Raw genomic sequence first — 17,726 nt, forward strand, 5'->3', positions numbered from 1 at the left:
CAGAAGTTTGCCCACTGATCATATCAATTCAAATCCACATACTAATGTAAGAGTAGTTCCTAAGACAGACAGACGGAAGATAGTGTAACTTCAGGCTTTATTGTGTTTGACATGCTTACACTTTGTGCTGAGTCTACTTTAGTATTGAACTAGGAGGAGAGAGAGAGAAAGAGAGTGAGAGAGAGAGAGAGAGAGAGTGAGGAAGAGTTTGGAGGAGTGGAGGTCTGAGAGAAAGAGAGGAAGGGTTTGGAGGAGTGGAGGTCTGAGAGACAGGGAGGAAGAGTTTGGAGGAGTGGAGGTCTGAGAGAGAGAGGAAGAGTTTGGAGGAGTGGAGGTCTGAGAGACAGGGAGGAAGAGTTTGGAGGAGTGGAGGTCTGAGAGACAGGGAGGAAGAGTTTGGAGGAGTGGAGGTCTGAGAGAGAGAGGAAGAGTTTGGAGGAGTGGAGGTCTGAGAGACAGGGAGGAAGAGTTTGGAGGAGTGGAGGTCTGAGAGACTGGGAGGAAAGCAGCTAGTGGTGTTACATGTTGGCCTTCATGGTCTCATCGATCCAGGGGAGGAACTCACACACTTTGACATAGACTCCGGGGTGGCCGGGCACGGCACAGCCCTGACCCCAGGACACCAGGCCATGAACCTCACCCAAACACACTAGACCACTGCCAGAGTCCCCCTGAGAGAGAGAGAGAGAGAGAGAGAGAGAGAGAGAGAGAGAGAGAGAGAGAGAGAGAGAGAGAGAGAGAGAGAGAGAGAGAGAGAGAGAGAGAGAGAGAGAGAGAGAGAGAGAGAGAGAGAGAGAGAGAGAGAGAGAGAGAGAGAGAGAGAGAGAGAGAGAGAGAGAGAGAGAGAGAGAGAGAGAGAGAGAGGGGTAAGAAATCAACTCAGGTTGATCCTAATATGTACCACTGTGTTTCCTAAATGACTGCACAACAAAGATAGCAAAAGGGCTCATCAAAAATGTGTCATATACTGTACGTACGTTGCATACATCTCTGCCTCCGTCCATGTATCCGGCACACACCATCCTGCGGGTGAGCATGCCAGGGTAGGCCATCTCACACTTCTCATCCTCCAGTATGGGCACATCCAGACACTGCAGACGGGCAGGCATGTTTACTGAGAAGGAAGTAAAAGGCAGGGAGATTTAGTCATTTAATATCATTTTTCCATAGTCATACCTCTTCTCCGGGTGAAGTGTGTGTTGTTAGAGTGTGTGTGGATAAAGGCTCTGAGGGTATAATTAATGTTGGTAAAGTTGGTTTCGTATAGTGTGTTTGGTTGTAATTTCTGTGGTTACAGTTTTGTAAAGGTAAAATGCAGGGATATTTGGTCCGTCTCACCCTCCTCTCCAGTGGCGATGTTGCCCCAGCCAGAGACAGAGCAGGGGAGGCCTGCGTATGGGCAGCCTGTGGGCAATGGGATGGGCTTCACATAATCAGTGATCTCCACAGGGTGGAACAGCTTGATCAGCATCATGTCATAGTCCAGCGTCTGGTAGTCATAGCTACAGAGAGAAGAGAGAGAGGCCAAGGGATTTGTATTGCATGTGATAAAACCCCATTCACCCTGGGTTCAGTTGTTATAAAATGACGTTCCTAAAGGGATATGTAAAGGGTAAGTGTAGGTGGTAGCTTGCCTGGGATGCCAGATGATGTTTTGAGTCTTCATGAGCTGTTCAGTTCCCTCAAACACACGCAGGTTGTGCTCTCCAAGCATGATCTGCATTGCGTAGGGGCTGAGAGAGGAGGACGAAGGAGAGGAAAGGCAGAGGAAGGAGAGGATGGAGAGGACAAAAGACAGGGTGATTACAGAGAACCTCATGTCAGTTTGATAAGATTCAAAGTGTCACACCGCAGAAGACAAAGAACAGCCCTCCTTTTGGTCCATTTTGGCCCAAAATCTGTCGTTCTGCCCCTGAGTAAGGCAGTTAACCCACTGTTCCCCAGGGATGCCGAAGACGTGGATGTCGATTAATTAAGGCAGCCCCCCGCAACTCTCTGATTCAGAGGTGTTGGGTTAAATGTGGAAGATACATTTCAGTTGAATGCATTCAATTGTACAAATGACTAGGTATCCCCCTTTCCCTCCCCTGCCCTCCACCCTTACTCACTTGTACCAGCAGTGAGCGACAGAGAGCACCCACTGCTCGTTGATGAGCACGGCTCCGCAGAAGTGGTACCCGTAGTTGAGGGAGGCCATCCAGGGTCGGGAGTGAGGTTCACACTCCTGGCCACCGATGATCTTACCATTCTCACGGGGCACTGCCGCTGAAACACACAGAGAGAGACACCATACAGAGAGAGTGGTCACAAGAGGGGAGAGATGAGGACATTGTTGCACTCTGAATAGTATTCATCAGAATTGTTCTACCTCACATAGAAACAGCCTGTTGGGTAAAAAGGTTGAACGCTGTTATAAGTGACGTTGTTAGATGTTAGATGAATATTCCCTACGAATAGTTTTTGATATATAATTGGTAGAGTATATTAAAGTACTGTTTGTGTGTGAGTGTTTAATTACCAGCAGCTCCAACCAGCAGTATCAGAGCGAGCAGTCTCATGGTGTCTGTCTGTCCGGTGAACACTGGCTGATCAAGACACCTGGACACACACATGGACCTTATTTATACACACCCTATCTGCCCTCCCCTACTCCTCACACTCTATCTGCCCTCCCCTACCCCTCACACCCTACCTTACCTCCCCTACCAAGCATGCCCTATCTGCCCTTCCCCACCCCTCAAACCCTACCTGCACTGCCCTCCCATATGCTCACAACGTTCACTCTACCCTGCTGACCACCCCAATCACCTCCCCCTCCCCTTACTCTGCCCTTTCCCTAAACATACAAGCATACAAAGGCCACAATATTTTATTTAACGCACCTGCATACACTTCTCAACATACACTACGTATTTATTTCGATAGTGAAGCTAAAACTATTCATTTGGCTCTATACTTCAGCATTTTGGATTTGAGATCAAATATTTTATATAAGCCGACAGTACAGAATGTCATCTTATACATTTGAATGTGCTTTCATACATACATATGTATCATTTAGATATGAAAGTACTTTTTATGTATCTAGTCCTCCCATTTGAAAGTGCCATAAGCATTGAGAGTGTTGTAGTGTGCCATCTGATTTGCTTAATATAAGGAATTTAATGTATAGCGTTTACTTTTACTTTGTACTTTTACTCAAGAATGACAATTTATACTTTTTACACCACTGCTAAATCAAGCTTGTGACTCTACAAACTTGTTGGATGCATTTGCAGTTTGTTTCGGTTGTGTTTCGGATTATGATGTGCCCAATAGAAATTAATGGTAAATAATGTATTGTCATTTTGGAGTCACTTTTATTGTTAATAAGAATAGAATATGTTTCTGAACACTTTTACATTCATGTGGATGTTACCATGATAATCATGAATGAATCTTGAATAATGATGAGTGATAAAGTTACAGATGCATGAATATCATACCTAAATCCTAACCTCCCCTGTTATTTTTAATGGTGAGAGGTTAGCATGTTTTGGGGGCAAGACCTTTGTCCATCTGTAACTTTCCCACTCATCATTATTCATGATTATCCGTAGTCAAGGTAGCATCCACGTTAATGTAGAAGTGTTTCGGGAACATCTTATATTCTTACTTACAATAGAAGTGACTCCAAAATGACCCAATACAATATTTACCATTTGCACATCATCGTCCGAAACACAACCAAAACAAACTGGAAATGCATCCAACATGTTTGTGGAGTCACAAGCTTGATGTAGTCATTGTGTGCTCGGAATATGGGACCAAATACGAAACTTTTGACTAAATTAAATACACTATAAGTGATGGGACTAGTTACAAAAAGTGCATTCCTTTCTAAACGGTAAAACAGAGATATATGAAAGCACGCTAAAATAAAAGGTGAAAGTCTGTACTGTTGCCTCATACACTACATGACCAAAAGTATGTGGACACCGGCTTTTGTGTCCTGCCATTTTGCAGCTGAGCCATTTTTGCTCAAAGACGTTTCCACTTCACAATAACAGCACCTACAGCTCTAACAGGGCAGAAATGTAATGAACTGACTTGTTGGAAAGGTGGCATCCTGTGACGGTGCCACGTTAAAAGTCACTGAGTTCTTCAGTAAGGCCATTCTACTGTTACTGTTTGTCTATGGAGATTGCATGGCGGTGTGCTAGATTTTATACACCTGCCAGCAACGGGTGTGGCTGAAATGGCCAAATCCACTCATTTGAAGGGGTGTCCACATACTTTTGTAGTGTATAAAACATTTGTTCTCAAATCCAAAATGTTCGAGTCTAGAGCCAAATTAAAGGTTTTATCTTCACTGCTCAAATAAATATGTAGGGGAGTGTACACCTAGCTGATGATAAACCAGTAGCTGGCAAACTGAATATGACAGACATTTAGCCTTTTGAAGTGGCATGTGGCACACAAGGACATGTACCCATGGCTGGCCATACCCAGTATCAAAAGGACCCAGGCTACTTAACAACCCGTGCTCATCCCATAATGTCTATTCACTTTCCAATGTTGCATCTTACAGAACAACCAATTATTCTGTTGAATGTACTGATTGCATAATATTTTAAATGTGCAAATCATCATTCTGTCTGGTTCTATTCAAATTTTACTCATAGAGCCTTCCTTATCTCTGCAACTATTCTTTAGTACACTTATTAGTATGCCCTTGAATATAGGCCAGGAGCTGTGAGAGAAATAGCCACCTGTGATGTTAGAACTAGTGCCTGAAAAGTACAACAACCCCCCCCCCCCCCGCTTCTTTGAGGTGTTGCAAGAGTTCTCAATGGTCCTACCACTCTGACAATCTGGCCAACAGCTGTTCAACACTGTTTCAACATAAATGCCCTGAGTACCTGGTACAATGGAAGGGGAGTTTGTGATAAGATGATGGGGCAGGAGAGTTTGAGGTGAGGTGGGGCATCAGACACGAGAGACTTGGAAAGGGGGCAGGGCAGGGTGGAGGGATATCAGTTGAGATGAAGGTATAAATGTAGAGAATCGCAGAGGGCACATGTCCAGTCTGGTGAATGAAGACTTGTCTCAGCAGCACGATGATTGGCCTGATTGTACTCACACTCCTGGGGGCTGCAGGTAACAAACACACATAGAGGCACGGATAGAGACACACATCTTTTACAGACAATGTGGACATCAGCTTAATGCTCTCCTTTTGCCCATCTTGTATAATATAACATTATCTCTAACCTCTGCATCTCTCTGTCTTCTGTCACCTTCCTCCTGTCATGCTTTCCGAACACGACTCCCTTCTCCATCCTCCTCTTTCTCTTCTGACCCTCCGTCTCCCTTCCACTCCTTCCCTCCCTCAGCGGCAGCTCCTATGGATGACAGGATCGTGGGGGGTTATGAGTGTGAGGCTCACTCCCAGCCCTGGCAAGCCTCTCTTAACATCGGCTACCACTTCTGTGGTGGCTCCCTCATTAATGATCAGTGGATCATTTCTGCCGCCCACTGCTGGATGAAGTGAGTACTGCACGGTCATTGTCAACCATCTTTTCCCTTTACTGTGCCTCCCTAAAGGTTTCTATTTATTTCTCCTCTCCCTTCTCCAATTTTCCATCTGTCTTCACATTCTGTCAACCCCTCTCTCCTTCTTATCTTCTCTGCCTTCCTCTCTCCACTTCTTTACCTTAATCTCTTTCTGCTCTCCTTCCTCTCATAAATCATGTCCTCTCTGTCCTTCCCTCTCTCTCACTACCCCCCCCCCCCTCTCTCTCTAGTCCTTGGAGTCAGCTTGCCATCCTGGGTGACCACCACATCTGGGAGCACGAGGGAACGGAGCAGTACATGTCTGTGGACGCCATCTACTGGCACCAGAGCTATGACTACCAGACCCTGGACCACGACATTATGCTGTTGAAGCTGGCCCATCCTGTCACTCTCAACAAGTTTGTTAAGCCCATCGCCCTGCCAACAGCCTGCCCCAAGGCCGGGGACATGTGTGTGGTGTCTGGATGGGGAAACATCTACACTGACTCTGGTATTTATGTAGATGTGGTGTAGTATGGGATGGGGTGGAATGAGGATGAGATTGGGATGCTGAATGTAATCAACTAAAACACATTTTCTTTCAACTGTAGCTCAATGTGTAGGTCTACATGTTGATGTGAAATCAGCAAGTCAATTTACTTGAGAGTGAAGCTCCTACTTCTCTCTCGCTCTCTCTCCAACTCTGTCTCTCTCTTTCTCTGTCTCTCGTCTGTCTCTCTGTCTCTCCCTCTGTCAGTGTTCAACCCATTTAACCTGCAGTGTGTGGACATCCCCATTCTGTCTAAGAAGGCCTGTGACGAGTCCTACCCTGGCCAGATTACTGATACCATGGTGTGTGCCGGATACCTGGAGGGAGGCAAGGACGCCTGTCAGGTACGGAGAATACCCCTGCAACCTCACAAACAGAACATTTCATTTGTTTGTTTATTCATTTATATATTAATTCATTATCTCTCTCGCCCCTCTGTTTCTCTCTCAGGGTGACTCCGGCGGTCCCCTGGTATGTAACGGAGAGCTGCATGGCATCGTGTCCTGGGGTGTTGGCTGTGCCCAGCCCAACTATCCTGGTGTCTACACCAAGGTCTGTGCCCTGCTGCCCTGGATCCACGAGATCATCACCAACTACTAGCCTGTACCCTCCACACCAGAGTAAAGAGAGAGAGAGAGAGAGAGAAAGAGAGAGAGAGAGAGGGAGAGGGGGAAGGAGAGGGATAGAGAGCAAGAGAGAGAGAAAGAGAGAGAGAAGGCTGATTATGTTACATGCTGGAATACAAAGAAACATCTAATCAATAAAATGGCATCTTTGACTTCACTACTGTATGTTTGTCTTTTTTTATTACAATTCTTTAAAAATTAAAAAAAAATCTTTAAAAGTGTAAAAAAATACACAAACAATCAATAATTTAGATAACAGGGTAGATTACTACAATATTTAAAGTCACATTAAACACTTCAATAATTGAAAATTAGATGACACAAAGACTAATAAAATGTTTAAAAATAAGCATATAAATATATGTTGTCATTAGTCCCAGTACTTTTAAAGTGCAGGTTCTTGACGTCTGGATTTGATTTAATTTCTTAAAGAAGACAGTGGTACATGTACAGTACACCACAACTACCAGTTTGAGATGAACAGTATTCTATGTAGTTCAGACTGTATGTTGACCTCAACATGACTGCAACGCAGCTGTGTGGTTCACACGTTGATGTTCTCTTGGAGAAGTTGGCAAACACAGGTTTGCTGCTCACAAGGCCAATTTTAGCTTTGTCAAAAAGTAAACTGTGTTTAAGGGGTTTTGTTGAAAAGTCATACAAGGCTGTCTTAAAAATAGACTCTGTATACCTTAGGGTCATGAGTTCATTACATAAGTAATACTGTATGCAGTTAATATACAGTAAAACACTCAAAGTAAGCACACACTTGGGTAGTGCAATTTATTATGTTAGGTATTGTGTTTTTGGAATGTTTGTAACCATGGGAAACCGTGATGTCACAATGTACACCAGAATCTCAATTGAGATTCTCCCAATGTATAGAATGCCGCCTCTGTCTGGTCTTAACTTTCATTATAGTTGACGTTCCAGCCTTCGAACCCCCTGAAAAGAGCCTTACACTATTGAACACATACACAACTGTATGTGTTCAATAGCACACTGTAGGAGAAATATAAATGTGTATTCACTGAATATAGTTCATTTTGATTTATCGGAGCATTGGGGAAAATACATAGTCGTATCACTTTTTATGCATCAAGTGATCACTTCTCTCTGACATTTACCCAAGCATAGACCCATAAAACTAATGTTGTCGCTTGTGGATTTATGAAAAATATGAACATGTCTATGACGTTTCCAATAGAAAGATATTTGTAGTGAGAAATAATTCCTCTTAACGGTTTACAAGGTTAAAGGGATAGTTCACCGAAATTAAGAATGAACATAATCCTAATGATTTGTAGAGAGAGTAGTCTGTGCAGCCAGAGAATCTGTATTCTGTGGAGCCAGAGAATCAGCAACCCAAGTTTTGTTTGATATGTTCCCACATATTTGATAGCCAAACATAAATGGGACTGGTAGACCCCCCCCCCGTTAGAATTACAGATTTATAAACATACAAATTTAGACATTCCACTTGCAAACAACACTCCTTTGATGACATACAGAACAAAATATTGCACTACTACATTCATGAAAATGTGCTCTATGCTAAATGCATGTAAGAAGTACCTTCTATGGTATATTAATTTATATAGTTAACCTTGGGAAATAGACTCAGTAACTCAAATGATTTCAAATGATTTATTTGTCATTAGTATTTCATCTCCAGCACATAAGGTGGATGTTGAACTGCAAGCGATGCTGTAGAGTTGTAGGACCGTGCTGGAGGACCGAAGCCAGGATCAAACTTAGTAGGTGGCCATGGTGCTGGTCAGCCAGTCGTTGAAGATGCACACCTGGAGGAACAGAAGGAGAAGGGAGACATTAGTGGACACACTCAATGGGAGGCAACATGAGAACCATCAATCTATGTTTTATAGACTCAATGTCTTTTTTTTCAGGAAAACAAGGGATGTCACAGTGATGTATGAATGTTGATGTTTTCCTCAAACACAACAGGAAAACAGTTTTTCTGTCGTACCTTGGCGTAGACACCGGGGTTACCGGGCTCGGCACAGCCATAACCCCAGGACACAACACCCTGCAGCTCACCGTTGCACACCACTGGGCCACCGGAGTCACCCTGAGAGAGAGAGAGCGAGAGCGAGAGAGAAAGTTTGAGAGATCAAGAGAGAGAAGAAGGGAAAGACAGAGAGAAAGAAGGGAGACAAGTGATATGAAATGGTTATTTCATTATCAATTTCTAATCAATTGAAAAAGTTCATATAAAGTCATCATTGGTACCACTGAACTGAGGTCAGAGTGGTAAGTACCTGGCAAGAGTCCTTGCCTCCCTCCAGGTATCCAGCACAGAACATGGCGTTGGTGATCATGCCAGGGTAGGAGTTGTTACAGTCGCTGTAGGACAGGATCGGGATGTTCAGGCACTGCAGCTTGTTGCTGTCAGCAGCTGTAAGGAGGGGGAGAGAGAGAGAGAGAGGTGGAGGGAGGAATGGAGAGAGGAAAGAGGAATGTAGAAGAAGGTGGAGAGTTATTGTTAGATATAATGACGTAGTGTTTTTAATAGTAGGTCTACATTTTCTATGCCTGTAAACACACTCAGTCACCATGAAGATGATCAACTGGTACATGTAACCTTTGACCCAGGTGCTGTACTCACTGGAGCTCATGGTGTTTCCCCATCCAGAGACGGTACACATGGTGCCAGCGGGGGCACAGCTGCTGGGCAGAGCAACAGGCTGCACGTAGGTGTTGAGGGTAGCGGGTTTGCTCAGCTTGATCAGCATGATGTCATTGTCGAGGTCGTAGGCGCTGTAGTTGGGATGACGGATCACACGGGAAGAAGAGATGAACTGCTCGCTACCCTCAGTCACCTTGATGTTATGCTCGCCCAGACGCACCTCCACACGGCTGAAAGAGAGAGAAGTCCATTTTTACGTTTTTTACTTTCACAGTTGATGTGAATGTGGAGTTCACCTGTGTCCTTTAGTTTTTGAAAGGTTATTCTTAACAAATTCTTGCAAGGTGTTATTGACTCAACATGTTGCTAGTAGTTCACATGGAATGCTACTTACGACTTGTAGCAGTGAGCTGCAGACACAACCCAGTTCTCATTGACCAAGGAGCCACCACAGAAGTGGTACCCAGAGTTCAGAGACACCTGGTGGGGCTGGGAGTAGGCCTTGCACTCATACCCTCCGACGATCTTGTCGTCCTCCGTGGCAACTGTAAACAGAGAGCAGGCACATTCCTAGCTATATTACCTCAGCTTTTGAGATGGAAAAGCAAAGAACTGTGATAAAACAATAAGAACATATTTCTTAATAACGTCAAAGAAACAAATGTGTGATGTTAGTGTCATTACAGTGTCCTGTTCTTTTTTCTATGATCATTACTATACTCACAAGCGGCTCCAATGAGCAGAACAAAGACCAGAGAAATCATGGTTGCTGTATGATCCTGATGATGAAAGGGGTTCATCTGCACCCCTGGTTTATATGCAGAATTGGGTGTGCCGCCCCGTTTAATGGAACTGTTTGATTGGTCAAGAGAAAGCCAATCAGTGGCAAAATGTGCCCTGCCAAGGTCAGCATTATGACACAGCAGTTTCCGTCAAGGATTGGTATGAAGTTGACCGTAAAAGCAGCAAAAAGCTAAATATATGTTGTCATTAGTCCGAGTACTTTTAAAGTGCAGGTTCTTGACGTCTGGATTTGATTTAATTTCTTAAAGAAGACAGTGATACATGTACAGTACACCACAACTACCAGTTTGAGATGAACAGTATTCTATGTAGTTCAGACTGTATGTTGACCTCAACATGACTGCAATGCAGCTGTGTAGTTCACACGTTGGTGTTCTCTTGGAGAAGTTGACAAACACAGGTTTGCTGCTCACAAGGCCAATTTTAGCTTTGTCAAAAAGTAAACTGTGTTTAAGGGGTTTTGGTGAAAAGTCATACAAGGCTGTCTTAAAAATAGACTCTGTATACCTTAGGGTCATGAGTTCATTACATAAGTAATACTGTATGCAGTTAATATACAGTAAAACACTCAAAGTAAGCACACACTTGGGTAGTGCAATTTATTATGTTAGGTATTGTCATGGATCCCCTCAGTATTGCTAATCATTCCATTCACCAGCTCTGGAGGTCTACGTCACCATCATTATACAACGTGACAGAATAATCAACCCATCTAATGGAGACAGCAGGAAAGGCCGAGCTGGCTACCATCGTGGGGACAGACAAGCATCACGAAAACTGTCTCTCCAGACTCGGCAACGCCATGGCCAGCGTAGTGGCAACCATCCTGCATTTGGAGGGGAATGTGCAGTCCCTCCAGTCCCTAGCACCGGTTCCGGCATCAGCCCCCACACCACCACTACCTGTCTCCATCCCATCTGAGTCGGTCCTTGGAATACCCCTGTCCCTCCGGAGCGCTTTGACGGCGCCCCAGCGAGATGCAAGGGGTTCATTCTACAATGCCACCTGTACCTCGCTTGCTATACCGAGGCTGTCTCCGGGAGAGACAGGGTTGCCACCGCCATCTCGGCACTGTCATGACGGGGCCTGGACTGGGGTGCCGCTGTCTGGGAAATAGGTGGACCCGAGGTCGAGTCCTACGAGCTCTTCATCCTCCTCTTCCACTCTGTGTTTGAGAGGGGGTGAATGCCTACTCCAACTACGCCAGGGATCTAGGACCGCCTCAGAGTTTGGTATGGAGTTCCAGACCGTCGCAGTCTCCACCAGATAGAATGAGTCGGCTCTGGTCAACATTTTCCACAGCGGACTGCGAGAGGAGGTACAGGTTAGCCTGCCGTGATGACAACCTGTCACTCGACCAGTTCATCAGCATGACGATCCGGTTGGACAACCTCCTGCGGTCCCGACGAAGAAACTGCACGGAATCCAGATACAGTGCCTTGCGAAAGTTTTCGGCCCCCTTGAACTTTGCGACCTTTTGCCACATTTCAGGCTTCAAACATAAAGATATAAAACTATATTTTTTGTGAAGAATCAACAACAAGTGGGACACAATCATGAAGTGGAACGACATTTATTGGATATTTCAAACTTTTTTAACAAATCAAAAACTGAAAAATTGGGCGTGCAAAATTATTCAGCCCCTTTACTTTAAGTGCAGCAAACTCTCTCTAGAAGTTCAGTGAGGATCTCTGAATGATCCAATGTTGACCTAAATGACTAATGATGATAAATACAATCCACCTGTGTGTAATCAAGTCTCTGTATAAATGCACCTGCACTGTGATAGTCTCAGAGGTCCGTTAAAAGCGCAGAGAACATCATGAAGAACAAGGAACACACCAGGCAGGTCCGAGATACTGTTGTGAAGAAAAAAAGCCGGATTTGGATACAAGAAGATTTCCCAAGCTTTAAACATCCCAAGGAGCACTGTGCAAGTGATAATATTGAAATGGAAGGAGTATCAGACCACTGCAAATCTACCAAGACCTGGCCGTCCCTCTAAACTTTCAGCTCATACAAGGAGAAGACTGATCAGAGATGCAGCCAAGAGGCCCATGATCACTCTGGATGAACTGCAGATATCTAAAGCTGAGGTGGGAGACTCTGTCCATAGGACAACAATCAGTCGTATATTGCACAAATCTGGCCTTTATGGAAGAGTGGCAAGAAGAAAGCCATTTCTTAAAGATATCCATAAAAAGTGTTGTTTAAAGTTTGCCACAAGCCACCTGGGAGACACACCAAACATGTGGAAGAAGGTGCTCTGGTCAGATGAAACCAAAATTGAACTTTTGGCAACAATGCAAAACGTTATGTTTGGCGTAAAAGCAACACAGCTCATCACCCTGAACACACCATACCCACTGTCAAACATGGTGGTGGCAGCATCATGGTTTGGGCCTGCTTTTCTTCAGCAGGGACAGGGAAGATGGTTAAAATTGATGGGAAGATGGATGGAGCCAAATACAGGACCATTCTGGAAGAAAACCTGATGGAGTCTGCAAAAGACCTGAGACTGGGACAGAGATTTGTCTTCCAACAAGACAATGATCCAAAACATAAAGCAAAATCTACAATGGAATGGTTCAAAAATAAACATATCCAGGTGTTAGAATGGCCAAGTCAAAGTCCAGACCTGAATCCAATCGAGAATCTGTGGAAAGAACTGAAAACTGCTGTTCACAAATGCTCTCCATCCAACCTCACTGAGCTCGAGCTGTTTTGCAAGGAGAAATGTGAAAAAAATTCAGTCTCTCGATGTGCAAAACTGATAGAAACATACCCCAAGCGACTTACAGCTGTAATCGCAGCAAAAGGTGGCACTACAAAGTATTAACTTAATAAGTTGGAGATCGAGCTACTTTTTTCAACATTCTGTTAAAAATCGCGCAACATTTCAACGTCCTGCTACTCATGCCAGGAATATAGTATATGCATATGATTAGTATGTGTGCATAGAAGACACGCTGAAGTTTCTAGAACTGGTTCAATGGTGTCTGTGACTATAACAGAACGAGTTCCGTTGTCAAAATCGCAAGAAAACCTGATCACAAAATCTACAAAGAAAAAATCCATCCGCCAGTCTTTGTATTGTCTATGGCTTGCCATAAATGATGGAACTGTGCTTGCAATTCCTACAGCTTCCACACGATGTCGCCAGTGTTGTGATTACCAGGGCTCTTTATCCTTGGTCAGATTAGTCAATAGCACATCCTGTCTTCAGGTGCGCAACTGAAAAAAATGTCAGTGAGGAAATGGACTTCGTTTTGAAAACTTCTAGCTATTTGTAAGTCGCTCTGGATAAGAGCGTCTGCTAAATGACTTAAATGTAAATGTAATGAATACAGATCTCTCTGTGATCAATTTGATCGTTTATTAACATTTACTAATACCTAAACTTGGATTACAGAAGTAGGTTGAAGTGTTTTGTCAAAGTTTATAGGCAACTTTATGAATTTTATAAAATTACGTCGCGTTCGGAAACGTGACTTTTTCCATGGATTTCTCGGTGTTCAAAAATGGACATTTTGGGTATATATGGACCGATTTAATCGAAAAAAAGACCCAATTGTGATGTTTATGGGACATATAGGAGTGCCAACAAAGAAGCTCGTCAAAAGTAATGAACGTTTTATATTTTATTTCTGCGTTTTGGGTAGTGCCGGCTACGCTAATTTCTTTGTTTACGTCCCCTTTGTGTGTTTCTGGGGGCTGCATGCTATCAGATAATAGCTTCTCATGCTTTCGCCGAAAAGCATTTTACAAATCTGACATGTTGGCTATATTCACAAAGAGTGTGTCTTTAATTGAGTACCTTGCATGTGAGTTTTAATGAAAGTTTGAGTTGTATCGAGTACAATTAGTTGGCGCTCTGGAATTTCCGCTGATTTGGTTCCAGTACAGGTACTTAATCCGTAAGAAGTCTTAAGGGGGCTGAATAATTTTGCACGCCCAATTTTTCAGTTTTTGATTTGTTAAAAAAGTTTAAAATATCCAATAAATGTCGTTCCACTTCATGATTGTGTCCCACTTGTTGTTGATTCTTCACAAAAAAATACAGTTTTATATCTTTATGTTTGAAGCCTGAAATGTGGCAAAAGGTCGCAAAGTTCAAGGGGGCCGAATACTTTCGCAAGGCACTGTATGTGGATATATTGAAGCAACATCTCAGTCAGGAAGTTAAAGCTTGGTCGCAAATGGGTCTTCCAAATGGACAATGACCCCCAAGCATACTTCCAAAGTTGTGGAAAAATGGCTTAAGGACAACAAAGTCAAGGTATTGGAGTGGCCATCACAAAGCCCTGACCTCAATCCCATAGAAAATGTGTGTGCAGAACTGAAAAAGCTTGTGCTAGCAAGGAGGCCTACAAACCTGACTCAGTTACACCAGCTCTGTCAGGAGGAATGGGCCAAAATTCACCCAACTTATTGTGGGAAGCTTGTGGAAGGCTACCTGAAACGTTTGACCCAAGTTAAACAATTTAAAGGCAATGCTACCAAATACTAATGGAGTGCAGGTAAACTTCTGACCCACTGGGAATGTGATGAAAGAAATAAAAGCTGAAATAAATCACTCTCTACTATTATTCCGACATTTCACATTCTTAAAATAAAGTGGTGATCCTAATTGACCTAAGACAGGGAATTTTTACTCGGATTAAATGTCAGGAATTGTGAAAAACTGAGTTTAAATGTATTTGGCTAAGGTGTATGTAAAATTCCGATTTCAACTCTATATATATTTTTTGAGTGCAACTCAGTAATGGTCTCAAATTATTATTGAGAGTGAGAATAGTAGAATACACCAGTTTTAATAAAAGTTTTTGGCTTTGCATCAGCAGTTATCTATTGTTATGTCAGTCCCTGATAGTCAGCTAGTTAGCTAATCCATTTGACTGACCCTGAGTATAGCCATGTCAGCAAAACATGTTTAGATTGGTAGTTGATCTAAGCATCCAACTAAACTTGTAGTATTCATTTCCGAATACCAATCGGGCATGCACGGGGCCCCTATTGATTTATACTGTATCTATTTTTTTATTATTATTTTTTTTTTTATTGTACGAGATCTTCAGTTTCTTGGCAACTTCTCGCCTGGAATAGCCTTCATTTCTCAGAACAAGAATAGACTGATGAGTTTCAGAAGAAAGTTCTTTGTTTCTGGCCATTTTGAGCCTGTAATCGAACCCACCAATGCTGATGCTCCAGATACTCAACGAGTCTAAAGAAGGCCAGTTTTATTGCTTCTTTAATGAAAACAACAGTTTTCAGCTGTGTTAACATAATTGCAAAAGGGTTTTCTAATGATCAATTAGCCTTTTAAAATTATAAACTTGGATTAGCTAACATAACGTGTCATTGGAACACAGCTGATAATGGGCGTCTGTACGCCTATGTAGATATTTCATTAAAAAATCTGCCGTTTCCAGCTACAATAGTAGCATTAACGATGTCTACACTGTATTTCTGATAAATTTGATGTTATTTTAATGGACAGAAAAAATGATTTTCTTTCAAAAACAAGGACATTTCTCAGTGACCCCAAAGTTTTGAATGGTAGTGTATATATAGTTTAATATATTGTCCTTTCTTATTTTCCCCTAACCCTACCATCCCTCCCTTAATTGGAGTAAATTAATGGACATGAACTCTTAGTCTTCTACTTCGTTTATACATACTATGTACATTTTACAGACAGTATATTTTACAATAGTTTTCTTTTGTTTGTTTTTAGTCCCATCCTTTAGCTCCACTCAACCCCTCCTATCTATCTCTGAACACCATCCAGTTTGGATTTCTATTTGTCATATATTTTTTAATTGTGCTTTAATTGTGCTCACAAAAGTTCTGAACCTTTCTCGTCTCATAGATTCTACATATTATAAATTAAAGATAAACATTTTTGCTAAGAGTATTTTATATTATTAATCGATTGACTATGACTTTTTAAATCACCCAGCAGTGCCATTTGCAGAGTTAACTCTAGGTAAATGTTGCAATTCTTTAACTGTGACTCCACACAGGAAATTAAAAATGTTTCTCTCCACCATCAAGAAGGGGGCCACACAAATGTCTTGCTGTGAGGTGGTGGGCCCCCCTACCACATCTCACATAGGGCTCCCAAAAGGCTAGAGCCGGCCCTGGTAATACTCTTCGAGAATCAATGGTTATGTAGATCATTGGAAAAGTCAAGAAATGGGTGTATAATTCACAGACTGTAGCTTTTAGCTGTTGTAATGACATACTGTAATTGTCACAAGTGTACATCAGAAACCAAGATGGCGTACCAGTCAGACGTCTTTGTTCTTCGTCTTGTATATACCTTTTTATATATTTTTCCTTTGCATATCTTTTATATTTTTCTAAACCTCAACTTCAAAATACTCTCCTGCAACCTGCCTCACCCAATGTAGTGTGCATCTGTCTTTCTAAAGTGTTCTTATCCACCTCAGAACCGGTATTCCCCAAGCTAGCCAGCTAACTAGCTACTAGCTAATTAGTCAGCTAACCACTGCTAGCGGTCATCAGCTAACCTTTAGCTCGGAAAGCTTTTTCCAGTTTGTACAACACGATTCAAAACAGAACATACCGGACCGATCTTCTCTCCAGATCCCCACATTCCTACAGCAAGCTCTGAACCTTTTCACCTGAATCACCACAGCTAGCTAGTTGCAACCCGAGTGACTATTCCTGGTTTAACGTCATGTCCCTGTCCCGAAGCTAGCATCAATTAGCCTGGAGCTAGGCCCGTATCCCGGCTAGCAGAAGAAGCCCAACAGCCACTCCTGGGCTATAATACCATTTTTGCCAACTGGCCCGGACCCCCTTCTACTGCCGGTAAGTGGCACGGAACCCCGCGATCCTTCACAACTGGACTACCGACAAAATCTGCTGGAGGGGGTACTCAAATTGGCACCGCGGCATTGCTAGCCACAAGCCCGCTAACATTAGCTGTCTAGTGCACACCGGACTGTTAGCTTAAGAGGCCCATCGAACAACTTCTTCGGTCACTATACCTAATTTGCCAATTGGCCTGGTTTACCACACAGAACCGTGCTGATCCGTCTGTCAACATATTCAGCACGAGGGGGCCACAACAGACTTTCTTCCGTCTTGACATCCTTCTAAGGTCCTGCTGCTAGCACCGGCCCTTTAGCTGCCTGAAGCCACTCACTGGACTCCCATGATTACTTGGCTACCCATGCCTCCCCCTAATGTCAATGAGCCTTGTCCATTGCTGTTTTGGTTAGTGTGTATTGCCTTATTTCACTGTAGAGCCTCTAACCCTGCTCAATACACCTTAGTGAACACTTTATTTCCACCTCCAACACATTCGGTGACATCACCTGGTTTAAATGATATTCCTAGAGACAATATCTCTGTCACTCTATGCACAGGTTTTACCCCCACTGCATTCATATCCTACCACACCTTTGTCTGTACATTATGCCTTTAATCTTTTCTACCGTGCCCAGAAATCTGTTCCTTTTACTCTCTGTTCTGAACATACTAGGCGTCCAGTCCTTTTAGCCTTTAGCCGTGCCCTTATCCAACTCCTCCT

The 17,726-nt window shown here is 43.2% G+C and overlaps 2 protein-coding genes across 2 annotated transcripts; one reads left to right on the forward strand and one right to left on the reverse strand.

Moving 5' to 3' along the window:
* Window positions 1-84: 84 nt before the first annotated feature.
* On the reverse strand, window positions 85-10,134 carry LOC135519748 (transmembrane protease serine 9-like). Its single transcript, XM_064944975.1, has 14 exons — window positions 10,083-10,134; window positions 9,753-9,903; window positions 9,338-9,588; window positions 8,991-9,127; window positions 8,699-8,800; window positions 8,469-8,513; window positions 5,280-5,384; window positions 5,123-5,133; window positions 2,519-2,598; window positions 2,109-2,265; window positions 1,635-1,733; window positions 1,339-1,502; window positions 978-1,114; window positions 85-671 (listed from the first exon to the last, which is right to left on the reverse strand). The coding sequence occupies exons 1-14, from the start codon at window positions 10,120-10,122 to the stop codon at window positions 519-521; spliced, it is 1,632 nt and encodes a 543-aa protein (XP_064801047.1). The 5' UTR covers window positions 10,123-10,134; the 3' UTR covers window positions 85-518.
* On the forward strand, window positions 4,847-6,868 carry LOC135520525 (trypsin-2-like). Its single transcript, XM_064946134.1, has 5 exons — window positions 4,847-5,139; window positions 5,376-5,529; window positions 5,787-6,046; window positions 6,293-6,429; window positions 6,536-6,868. The coding sequence occupies exons 1-5, from the start codon at window positions 5,076-5,078 to the stop codon at window positions 6,683-6,685; spliced, it is 765 nt and encodes a 254-aa protein (XP_064802206.1). The 5' UTR covers window positions 4,847-5,075; the 3' UTR covers window positions 6,686-6,868.
* Window positions 10,135-17,726: the final 7,592 nt, after the last annotated feature.

The sequence above is a fragment of the Oncorhynchus masou genome, chromosome 29, assembly GCF_036934945.1.
Source record: "Oncorhynchus masou masou isolate Uvic2021 chromosome 29, UVic_Omas_1.1, whole genome shotgun sequence".
In the NCBI taxonomy this organism is placed as follows: Eukaryota; Metazoa; Chordata; class Actinopteri; order Salmoniformes; family Salmonidae; genus Oncorhynchus; species Oncorhynchus masou.